The following is a 12,038-nucleotide window of genomic DNA, read 5'->3' on the forward strand; positions in this document are numbered from 1 at the left end:
CGAGAGACTTTCGTCGTAAGCCCAGCTGGGGCCCCGCTGGGGCCACTTGCTGGTTAATGCCTCTATCTCCTGGGTGCCAAAAATAGATTTGCCGGCGTACTAGATTCCTGCTGTGGAAAAAACAGTGATGTCATTCTGGGCCAATCAGCACCAGCCCTGCAGAGCAGAGCGCAGGAGCTGGCAAGGGGAGGGGAAGCTTTTCTCTTTCTCTCCTGGCTCAACTTCTTTTTCTGAAGATGCCTCGCTGGAGGAGGCAGTGGTCCTGTCCTGCTTTCATGCAGGGAGAGAGAGAGAGAGAGAGAGAGAGAGAGAGAGAGAGAGAGAGAGAAGGGAGTGAGGCAAGCCTGTGGTTCTTTTGTGCTGAGGTTTAGCCCTGGGATGACGGAATCTTCAGTGTAGATGGAAGCCAGCTCCACTCATCCAGTCAAAGATATAGACAAGGATGTGTGTGTGTGTGTGTGTGTGTGTGTGAGAGAGAGAGAGAGAGAGAGAGAGAGGGTGGGGGGCACAACTTAAGGATTCTGGTTATTCAGATCTGGCTTGTTTTCTTTCAAAGGCTGGGTCCCCTGCGAGGGGCAGATTTAGCACCCCACTCCCTGCTCCCCTTTAATTTCAAAAATAGAATTGAATGGTTGTTGGCTGTGCATACGGGGCAGCGTGCGAGGTGAGGGGTTTATGCTGTTGTAGTAAGGGGGGAAACCCTCACCCTTGACAGTTGACAAATGGGTCGTCTCTGATAGGGACACCCATTTCTAGAGTGTGCAACACATAAGGGTTTTTTTAAAAAATGGGGTTTGGGAGTGAGGAATAGGACCTCTCTGTTGGGATGAAGCTTCTTGTTTCTCTCCCTCCCTCAACATTCAATATTTGGAGTGGGGTGGGGTGGGTGTTAATGGTTTGGAAGAGAGACCCTCAACCCACAAAACTTGTTCCGCCTGTGTCAATTTGCCCATCTACCTCCTGGTCAATTTTTAGACAGCTAAGAGCATCCCCGAATATCCATGGAATGCAATTCGCTTGCCTTTGGTGGGGAGGGTCACTACAGCCTGTGTTCCACACAGCTGGGATGGCAGGGAGGAGAAGGAGGCTCCCAAGCTGAAGGAAGGCCTTGCTTCAGGTTTAATGCCCTGGTGTGCCTCTCTCTCTCTGTAGATATTAATCTCTAGATGGAGGACCCCGTCCCTCTCTACAGACAGTCAAGCTTCATTTGACAGTACTGATGAGAAATGACATCACCAGGCTGCACCAGCTGCTGCGCCGGGTTCTCCTTTCCTTTGCAAAAAGCAATGTGTTTGGTTAACTCTTGCTCTCTTCCTCAAAAGGAGCCAAGAACATAATAATGCTTGGAGGTCTTTTATTTGAGAAAAATACCTTTTCTTTGTTTCAAAGCACCTCACTTTCCCGGTAGCCCTTATTTCTAATCGCCAAGCTTTTTTCTTGCTCTTCCTGTAGTAGCATGCCCTATATAAGTGATTCTAGCAATATAAACTAAGTCCGCATTTTAATTTGAATCCAGGTGAGATGGGCTTCAGGTTCGTTTTCACCTGCCAACCCCAAGAGAGTGACCAGGCAGGCTTTTGTTAATGAAGTGTTAATGGATGGCCATGCCATTATTGCTAATGTTCTGGGTTGTTCTGATGTTCAGTGCTTTTGTTTTAAGTGCTTATTAAAAGGGACATTAGAATCTGTAATCAGGGCCAGGCGCATGCTGAGTTTAGTAGCACTGCAGAATATAAGGTAAAGATACCCCTGCCCGTATGGGCCAGTCTTGACAGACTCTAGGGTTGTGCGCCCATCTCACTCTATAGGCCGGGGGCCAGCGCTGTCCGGAGACACTTCCGGGTCACGTGGCCAGCGTGACAAAGCTGCATCTGGCGAGCCAGTGCAGCACACGGAACGCCGTTTACCTTCCCAACAGTAAGCGGTCCCTATTTATCTACTTGCACCCGGGGGTGCTTTCGAACTGCTAGGTTGGCAGGCGCTGGGACCGAGCAACGGGAGCGCACCCCACTGCGGGGATTCGAACCGCCGACCTTTTGATCGGCAAGCCCTAGGCGCTGAGGCTTTTACCCACAGCGCCATCCGCGTCCCTACTGCAGAATATAGAGGCAAATAATTTACTTCCCTGTAAATGTAAGCTGGTTCCCTTCCCACCCAATTTAAAAGTAAGATTCTAGTCCTTATGGATTCAAATCACAATACAGTGGTACCTTGCTTTACGAACTTAATCCATTCCGGAAGTCCGTTCTTAAACCAAAGCGTTCTTAAACCAAGGGGTGCCTTCCAATAGCAGCAGGGGACTCAATTTACAAATGGAACACACTCAACAGGAAACGGAACATGTTCTGCTTCCATGGCAAAGTTCACAAACCAAAACACCTACTTCCGGGTTTGCAGCGTTCTTAATCCAAGTTGTTAATAAACTAAGCTGTTCTTAAACCAAGGTACCACTGTACTCTTATTCCATGACACCCACTGTACCCATTCCCTTTCCTGCGTCTGCACCTTAACAACTGGACCTCATGTGGTGTGAGTTGGTTAGAGAGTCACCAACATCTTTTATTCCAAAAATGACAAAATCTCCCCCCAACTCAGGCTGGACCAGGTAGGGAGGGGAGCAGAAGCAGGGGAGGAGCAACATTTGGCATAATCTGGAGGTTCTGAGGCAGAGCTTGAGCAGGTGGCAGGTGGAACAAAATATGTTGCATGAAACACTGAGCTCTCTGGTTGCATGCAAAATGTTGTGCATGCAATCAAATGTGGAGAAAGAAAAAAGTGGTGTGTGTGTGTAATGCACAGAAATGCACAAGTAATTAAAAAAAACCCATGTAGGTTTCTGTGGATATCTGAGGCTATGTAGGGGGTGGGAGGGGGTGAACCAGGAAGGCTGTGGAAATAAAGGCACAGGTTTGACATAACCGTACTGTTTATTTTTTATTTTTAAAAATGTTTCTCCTCTAATAAGGAAGCTGTGATTTTTCACAGTGTTGGCAGTTAGGGCTCTAAAAATAAATGCTGCGATTTACTGGCTTTGCAGATCCTGACACTGGTTACGCAACAGCAGACCAGGAGGGTTGGCTGCCTGGTTAGACCAGTGAGACATGGGCTGTTAAGTGACCCTCATCCCCCTGCGTTGGTGGAAGGAGCCCGGCTGAGTGGCACAGCACAGCCTTTGCATGTGAAGGTCCCCTGCTTCCATCCTTGACAAATGACTCTCACCTGGAAAAAGACCCAAACCCTGGAGAGACACTGTCAATTAATGCAGAATAGGCTGGTCTGGTTGGGCCAGCAGCCTCTGTCTGCACAAGGCAGCTTCGTCTGCTCCTCAAATGCAGAAAGAGTCCCACTGAACCAGACCAGTCTGCTTCTTTCTACAGTGGCCAATCTGACGATTCCAGGAAGCACACAAGCAGAGCTTGCAGTCAGTACTTATTCCTGCTGTTTGTACAGCTACTGTACTGCCATGCAGAGGTAACAGGGTTATGAACCTTGAGGATCTGTTTTATCAATGTGGATTACAGACATATCATCCATCTAATCCCCTCTTTTAAAGCCTGAGAGCAAAGGCACACCAGCGTGGTGTTTTGGTTAGAGTGTTGGAACAGGGCCTGGGAGAGCAGGGTTCGAATCCTGCATTCGGCTATGAGGCTCGCTGGGAGATTTGGGGGCAGCCACTGCTTCTCAGCCTCACCTACCTCAGAGGGTTGTTGTAGAGGTTAAATGAGGAGGGAGAAAGAACTCTGCATACCACCTTGAGTGCCTTGTGGGGGCGGGGGGGGGGGGGTTATAGTGCAATACTGGTCCATCTAGCCCCAGTATTGTCCACACTGTCTGGCAGCAGCTGTCCAGGGTTTGACACAGAAGTCTTTCCTCTGCTGGGGATTGAAACTGGGACGTTCTGCATGCAATGTTCTGCTTTACCACTGAGCTAACAGCTGTCTGGACGCTGTTTCCCTGAAGGTGGGATTAGTCTGGGAACTGAACTGAGAGCCTTTCTCACATAGCTTTACCGTGTGTGAATGAGAGTGATTGAGTCAGACCCTGTAGGCCAGTAATATTGGGGAGGCATGGTAGGTTTCAAGTCTGCACAGACCTGTGTGCCAGCCATGCCATGTCCCCTAGTGGCGGTCCTGGCCACCTGAACGTTGCACTCTGAGGAAGGGATTGCAGAATGCACAAAAAAGTATATATTTTCTACAAATGAGACACAAAACTATCCAAAGCTATCCAATATTGGAAGCATGAGTAAGGCAGTATTTTTATTTTAATCACAGGTTTCTATGGGAATTTCCTTTCTATACATTGTTTTGCTTCTTCCTCAGAGTGAGGCATTGTGGGCAAATTCCTTCCAGAGAGCACCTGCACCGCTGCTTTGCTGCAATGACAGCAAAGAGCTATTTCCCCTCCCAGTTATTGTTCAGGTCTGTTTTTGCAGAGGACAGGTCCAGCAAGCTGGGAATGGTTGACTGGCCAGCCAGTTCGATCCAGGGCAGTGAGGGTGGTGGATGGGCCAGCCATACAGGTGGAGGAGGCTGGTGCCTATGATCCATCACCCTTTCCAATATGCCGCCTGAGCCATGATGGGGCCAGCCCTGGTAGACCTACAGCATGTCAGAGGTCAGCACCCCGCCACCCATCAAACGGCCACATCTTGGGGTCCCATGTGGGGAACTGGTTGTGGGTCTAAAGGGCCAAAGATTAGCATTGCGATCTAGGGTTGGGTGCAGGTGCAGGTGGCAGAGACAGTGATGCAGATACGCCTCTCCCTTTTGCAGGATTTGAGTTGCAAATCTGATGCTGTTTGATTATAGCTGAGTCTTTAGCCAGGACATGGGACGGCTGTTTTTTAGCAAGTTAGCTCATTGGTTCAGGATTGTCTACAGTGAGTAGTATTGGCTCTCTGGGGCATCCGACGATGATGCAGATTCGAGCTGAACTTCGGATGCTCTGCATGTTCAGGTGAAATAGACTTAGAATTTGGGTCTATAAGTGTCCGTGCGTGCATTTGACTCTGGATTCTGGCTTATGGGTTGGATGGAGGTGTGATTCTCAGGCTGCAGTTAGGGTGCACATGAGGAAGGCACCAGGTGTGTGTAATGGATGCCGGCCTCTCTCTCCCCCTGTCTCCCTGGGTGTAGCAGCCGCTGTAATCCACCGTGTTTCTATTTTAACAATGCTGTCACCGCTTGTACTGCAGCCCAGGCTGCGTCAGCGGTTTCCCCATCAAAGGCCCGTTCCAGGGATTTTTTGGAGCGCTTTGCTGGTGATTGGCTGCAAAGGCAAATTGGTTTATGAATGGATGCTGCTCCTGCTACAGGGAGGGGAGAAATTCCCTGCAGGTATTGCTAGGCGATGCAGAGATGCTAAAATAAAAATCCCCCCCCCCCCCCCGCAAAGAAACCCACCAAAACCCATGTGGTTCTTCCCAGTTCTCCCCTCCTCCTTTCTGTTCTCTGAAATGAGAGGCAGAGAGGCTTCTCTGGTGGTGGTTGTGAGAAGCCCCCACGGGAAGGTCACCTTGGAGTGATGCTGGGAGGCTGACTCGGCAACTGCCTGACTCTGCCTTTGTCAGCTCAGGGTAAATCCCCTCCAGGCAGGGGGCGTTTAGAGGATGCCTGCCTATGTGCTGTGAGCAGGGGGGTCCAGAGTAGATTTCTCATCTTGCTACCTTTACAGAACAGGCTTTTGCACAAACAAGTGTATATTCCTTTGGACACACAGGTGTTTCTTCTCTTCCCAGTTTTTCTTTCTTTCTACTTCCTGCTTTCTATCCTCAACAGTCAGCTTCATCTTGGAGCCTTTTGCAGAGATGCCTATTTTTTGTGTTGGTTTTTTTTATATAATCTTGCTGATCTCTCCCCTTTCCTATGCCCTCTGCTTGACCCACCCTTTCATCCTGGGGGCCTGTCCCCCTTTGCTTGGCTGTCAAGAGCAAAGTGGACCTAGATGATGCAAAAGGCGCAGAGCATTCTGAGCACAAGTTTGGTGTTGACCTTGATAAGGAATACGATGGTATTTCTCAAGATTAAATTTGCAGCCAGTTGTGCGTTTGTCCCCTCCTGATGGATATAAGGGGAGGGCCCATTGCTTCATGATAAAACATGTGCTTTGCATGCAAAAGGCCCCAGGTTCACAGAATAGGTGATTTGCAATTTGGCTCCCAAGGATCACCTAGTCCAACCCCCTTCAATGCAGAATTTTCAGTCCCTGGGATCTCCATCTAGAGTTGGGAGAGATCCCTGCTTGAAACCCTCAGAATGTGGATTCTTGGTAGTGGGGTGCTGCCCCCCAAAAGAGAATGCCTTAAACAACAAAGCTCCTCGCATCATGGGGAAAAGTACAGACATGTTTCTTCTCTTCCTAGGCACTGTGTTGCAAAGCCAAAGTTGTACTAAACACATTTGATTATGATTTTTTTTTTTAAAGCCCCAATATCCTACCACTTTGGCGTTTCCGTGTGCTGCCCTGGCTCGCCAGATGCAGCTTTGTCACGCTGGCCACGTGACCCGGAAGTGTCTCCGGACAGCGCTGGCCCCCGGCCTCTTGAGTGAGATGGGCGCACAACCCCAGAGTCTGTCAAGACTGGCCCGTACGGGCAGGGGTACCTTTACCTTTATCTTTATCCTACCACTTTAAACAGCCATAGTGTCCCCCCAAGAATCCTGGGAAATGTAGTTTATTAAGGCTGCCAAGAGCTGTTAGGAGACCCCCCCCACCCTCTATGGAGCTAGAGTTCCAAGAGTTCCCTCTGAAGAGGGATTGGTTGCTAAACTATGCTGGTAATTGTAGCTCTGAGAGGGGAATAAGGGGATCACCTAACATCTGCCAACTTCTGTTCCCAGGATTCTCTGTGGGAAGTAATGACTGCTTAAAGTGGTATGATGATGTTTCAAGTACCGTATATAGCACGGGTGGGGATTGTGATGGCCATTGGCTAGAAACAATAAAATCTACTGTGGTGTTTTTTGATTGAGGTGGGGAGCCTTCCACCAAAACCTCTGTTCTTTTTCTGCCCAGGAAGAGGGCATTAAGGCAGTGGTGGACCTTGGGCTCTCAAATTCCAGTGGCACCTTGTGCAACACTAAAACTTGCCCCCGGCCTCTCTCGGTCCATTCTGCAGCACCGTTGTGGTGCCCCCTGCAGCATGGTGCCAAGTGCACCTGAACTAGTTTTGCTCCCCTAAAACTGCCTCTGGTTAAGGAGTCCTCTGGCCTGCGGCTTGGCAAGTACAGAGTGCGAGTGAGTAAGTGCAGCCAATGTCACTGGCCATTCGAAGCTTGCTGAGCTTAAAAGTTGCTCCTACTGAAAATAAGAATCACTGGCCCTTGCCAGACGAGCAATTGGGAAGCAGCACCACTGATTCCCCCTCTCCCTTTCCTCCTTCTTTTTCTCCAGGTGCCCACGGCTTAAGGGAGGAACCCGAGTTTGTGACAGCTCGTGCTGGTGAGAGTGTGATCCTGGGATGCGACGTAATCCACCCACTGACCGGCCAGCCCCCTCCTTATGTGGTGGAGTGGTTCAAGTTTGGAGTGCCTATCCCCATCTTCATCAAGTTTGGGTTCTACCCTCCCCATGTGGACCCAGAATATGCCGGTGAGTCTTCTTTTTACCCCGTCACAATAAAAACCATGGAAAATTTTTTCTCATTGACACTAAAAACTTGAATGGGTTCTATTATTTGCATAGGGTTTTGATTTTTAAAAGACAAGCATGAAAAAGGGAAGCATTGCAAAACCACCTATTAAGCAGGATTATGCATGCTTCATCTAATATAAGTCCACCAGTAATGCACTACTTTTGTTGCAAATTAACAACATGTTGCATGTAAAAAAAACCAAAACCAGGCTGGAGGGACCCTTGTAAAACCATCACAGTTGCTAGCCAATAGGTGCTTACCGCTGTGGACTCCCCCCGCCCCTTTACAGGCAGCAGTTCTGTAAGCTCCTAATCTGCAGGGTCTATAGATTTGAAACCCGCAGAATCATTTCTTGTATCTTTCCCACCCCAGAACTTGTTGCTGCACAGAAAAACGCGTATCTTGTGTTCGTGGCTGGGGAGATAAGATGCTTTTCAAAGTGACCTCTGCCACAAGTAAACCGCTGCATCTGTCTTTACCCTTGGTTCAATTTGGGCTGGCTGGTTAAATACAGAGATCAGGCCAGGCTCGTTTTGCCTCCACCACCACCACCTCCCTCTTCTTTTTCAGGAAGTTCTCTCTCTCTTTCCCCCCTTTTTTATTCCATCATTTCTGCCTGGTTGGTTTTAATTAAGCAGTGGCAGAGAGAAGCCAGCTGGGCTGTCGGGGCCAAGAGAAGCCGAGGCAGCGAAAAGGAGGGCATCCGCTGCTGCTCCCGTGCCTGTTGCCTTGGCTTTCCAGTGGCAGCAGAGAGCCCTGAGTGATGCTTTCGGGGGCCCTGTGCTGGAAACCTCATGTGACATCCTCGGAAGGGGGAGCTGCTGCTGCTGCTGCTGCTGCTGCTGCAACTCGCTCGCATGCTCATGTGCTAAACCTCTTTGGACGGATGCGTTTGGGGGGAGCCGGGGAGAAGAGAACAAGAGCTGACATTGTGGAGGGACATGGCCTACCTTGGCATGTCCTTGTCCCCGGCTTCCACGTGGCCCAGAGGGCTTGACTCCAGGGCCATCTCAGGATAGCTCCAAAGACGAGGATGCCTGGTAAATGCTGGAGGACTCCTGTGCTTACTGGACCGTCCTTTGAATTGCTGAGAGCTTGTGTAGAGTTGAAAACTTTGAAAAGCAGATGTGGAAGAAGGCAGGGTAAGGGATGGAAGAGAGTGGCTCGCATGGCCCTGGCTATGCTGCAGGCACCTGCCTCTCCCACGTGTCTGGCTGAATGTTTGCTGTGGCCACAAGCAGCCAGGAGTGCCCCTGGACGCCATTCAGGAGTGCGAACTAGCCTATTAGGTCACCTCTTGAAGCACTGCAGTTTTCCCGGCACTTGAGTGGCAGATTTGGAGAGAAGATGCATTTGACGCTGCTGCAGTAGTTCGGGCATCATTTGTGCAGCCCATACCCCCCAAAATCTAGCTGAATCCAATGCTGGGTGTCAGTTGGGCGCTCTCTGTCTGTCTTTCTGTCTGTCTTTCTCTGCCCTTGGACTCTAAGAAGAGCTCAGCTGCTAGATCACACCAAGAGGGCACCTGAAAGGGGGGGGGGAGAAACAGCAACACACTGGCCTCTGCCATGAAGCAGAGGACAAAGGCTCTTGGGAGGCCGTTCCCCTTACTTTCCAGCACAAATGCCAAAGCATGGGAAAGATGCATGTCAGAAAGCAGAGTTGCTCTTCACTCAGGTCTCCTTGTAGGCAAGGATGAAAGGATTAAACAGGGGCTATGTGAGCAGGGTACATTTTGAGGAAGGCTCCATTCTGTGCCTCTCAGTCTAGTCCTCCTCATTCGCCTCTTCCCTTCTCTGTTACCTGGTTTGCTTGCTTCGTGGGGGATTGCCTTACCCTGAATACACAGGCTCTTTCTTGAAAAGGGAAGGGGAAGAGGGAACAGCTCTCAGTGATGATATTTTAATCCCCACAAGCTTTTCTCTGGCCTCAGAGAAGACTGGAAACCGGATGCATTCGCTTTGTCTGCTATCTCTCTCTCCCCCCCCCCCCCCCATTGATGCATCTCGAGATACAGGAATTTCCCTGAGCTTTTCCCTGGAAACTAGGGGCTCTGGTGTCTAAACAAGATGCAACAGTGATGGACACAGTTTCTCTCCATCTACATTGCCCCTGTCTCATTCCTTTATAAAGCAGGGGTGATGGGGTTGCGTGTCTTACATCAGCAGGAGAATGTGGGTCAGGGGTGCTGAACTTTCCCCTGTCCCTTCCCCCTAACCCTTGATCTGTTTCTCCAGGCACTCCCCCCCCCCAGCTCACTTCTGATATCAAAGCTGGGAAAGGAGCTATGGAGTGGGGGCAGGTTCTTCACCCTTCTCTTGCATGCTCCTCTTTCTGCAACCATAAGACCCTCCCACCCTTGCCTGCCTTGAATGCAAACAGGGCAAGGCATGTGAATGATGATCCTGCCACTTCTGATCTGGCCCTGAGTCGTTCATGCCCTTCAGTGTTTCACAGCTGCAAATGCTTGTAGCACACAAACGAGTTACTAGGATTGTTCATGCAGCTGAACCGCCTAAAATGCGCCGCCAAAGAAGGACTCTTCCAAAATATGCTCAGCCTCTGTGAAACCAAACACCCGGAGTTTCCTTCTTTCTGTCTTCATCTTTTTCTTTTGCTTTGCCTTCCCAGGTCTCTGGTTGTTTTTCTACTCCATTTCTCATACTGCTTGACACCCCGCCCCCCAAGGACTATTGCTCACATTGCTGGAGGCTCTACTGCTCCAGCTGCTGTAACCATGTTACTCTGCAATAGCCCTGTCCTCCACAGACTTAAAAGTGGTTGCTGTTGTGGTTAAAGGTATGCTTGAAAAGCATCCTTGCGGTTCAGATATTAGCTGTTCAAAGCACATCTAGGCAGCATGTGAAACGGAAGGCTGGGTGCTGCGCAGTGATGGTTAGGGCTCCTGCACATGCATATATTGCCCAAGGAATGCCCTTCCAAGTGATGCCTGCCTGATGCCAACCTTGACATCTTTCTGGTGCCAGGTTATGGCTTTTCTCTTCATGCGGGTATTTAATAGAATTTATAAAAGTTGTAAACTTGCTTTGTAAGTTACTGAGAGCTTTGCCTTATTCTGAACCAGATCATTAGTTGGTCTAGCTTAGTACTGCTTTCACTGACCGGCAGCAGACCTTCAGGGTTTCAGGCAGGGATATTCCCAGTCCTACCAGGGGAATGAATTCGGGACCTTCTGCATGCAAACCTGGTGCTTCACCACTGAGCTATGCCCTTTCCTGGCCTGTGTTAGTTGTCTAAGGCCTTATTCATACTGCAATGTCACTTTAAACAGTCATGGCTTCCCCCAAAGAATTCTGGGACCTATAGTTCACTAAGGATGCTGAGAGTTGTTAGGACAGGCATAGGCAAACTCAGCCATCCAGATGTTTTGGGACTACAACTCCCATCATCCCTAGCTAACAGGACCAGTGGTCAGGGATGATGGGAGTTGTAGTCCCAAAAACATCTGGAGGGCCGAGTTTGCCTATGCCTGTGTTAGGAGATCCCTGGTCTACTTACAAAAGTACAAAATTCCCAGGGGTCCCTGGGAAGAGGGATAGATGGTTAAACCACTCTAGGAATTGTAGGTCTGGAAGATGAATAGGGAGTCTCCTAACAACTCTGAGCGTCTGACCAAACTGCGGGAGGCAGTGGAAGACAGGAGTGCCTGGCATGCTCTGGTCCATGGGGTCACGAAGAGTAGGGCACGACTGAACGACTAAACAACAACAACAATAACTCTGAGCACCTTTAATAAGCTACAGCTCCCAGAAGTTCTTGGGGGAAGCCATAACTGTTTAATATACCATATTTACTTGAATGTAGTGCACCCTAATTTTCATGACGTAGTTTGGCCAAAAAAGGGGTGCATTACATTCAAGTAAAAATGGTAGTATCAGAGTGCTATAAATGTATGGTGTGGCCTATATAAATAAACAGGGACGCGGGTGGCGCTGTGGGTTAAAGCCTCAGCGCCTAGGACTTGCCGATCGAAAGGTCGGCAGTTCGAATCCCCGCGGCGGGGTGCGCTCCCGTCGTTCGGTCCCAGCGCCTGCCAACCTAGCAGTTCGAAAGCACCTTCGGGTGCAAGTAGATAAATAGGGACCGCTTACCAGCGGGAAGGTAAACGGCGTTCCGTGTGCTGCGCTGGCTCGCCAGATGCAGCTTGTCATGCTGGCCACGTGACCCGGAAGTGTCTGCGGACAGCGCTGGCTCCCGGCCTATAGAGTGAGATGAGCGCACAACCCTAGAGTCTGGCAAGACTGGCCCGTATGGGCAGGGGTACCTTTACCTTTACCTTTTATATAAATAAACAGGGACAATTGAAGCTGATTCATGAGTCTTGTAGGTGCTGTTTTGAACATCTTCCATGGACCAAAATTTAAAAGTCCTGTGGAAGAAA

General features: G+C 49.7%; 1 protein-coding gene across 3 annotated transcripts in view; it reads left to right on the forward strand.

Moving 5' to 3' along the window:
* The window catches only part of IGSF9B (immunoglobulin superfamily member 9B), a 137,870-nt gene that overhangs the window by 35,566 nt on the left and 90,266 nt on the right, over positions 1-12,038 (forward strand). For all 3 annotated transcript variants that reach the window (XM_028708928.2, XM_028708929.2, XM_028708933.2), the window contains exon 2: positions 7,396-7,593. In XM_028708928.2, the coding sequence (XP_028564761.2) occupies positions 7,396-7,593 (198 nt within the window). The remainder of the gene's footprint in view (positions 1-7,395; positions 7,594-12,038) is intronic.

The sequence above is a fragment of the Podarcis muralis genome, chromosome 15 (genome assembly GCF_964188315.1).
Source record: "Podarcis muralis chromosome 15, rPodMur119.hap1.1, whole genome shotgun sequence".
Lineage (NCBI taxonomy): Eukaryota > Metazoa > Chordata > Lepidosauria > Squamata > Lacertidae > Podarcis > Podarcis muralis.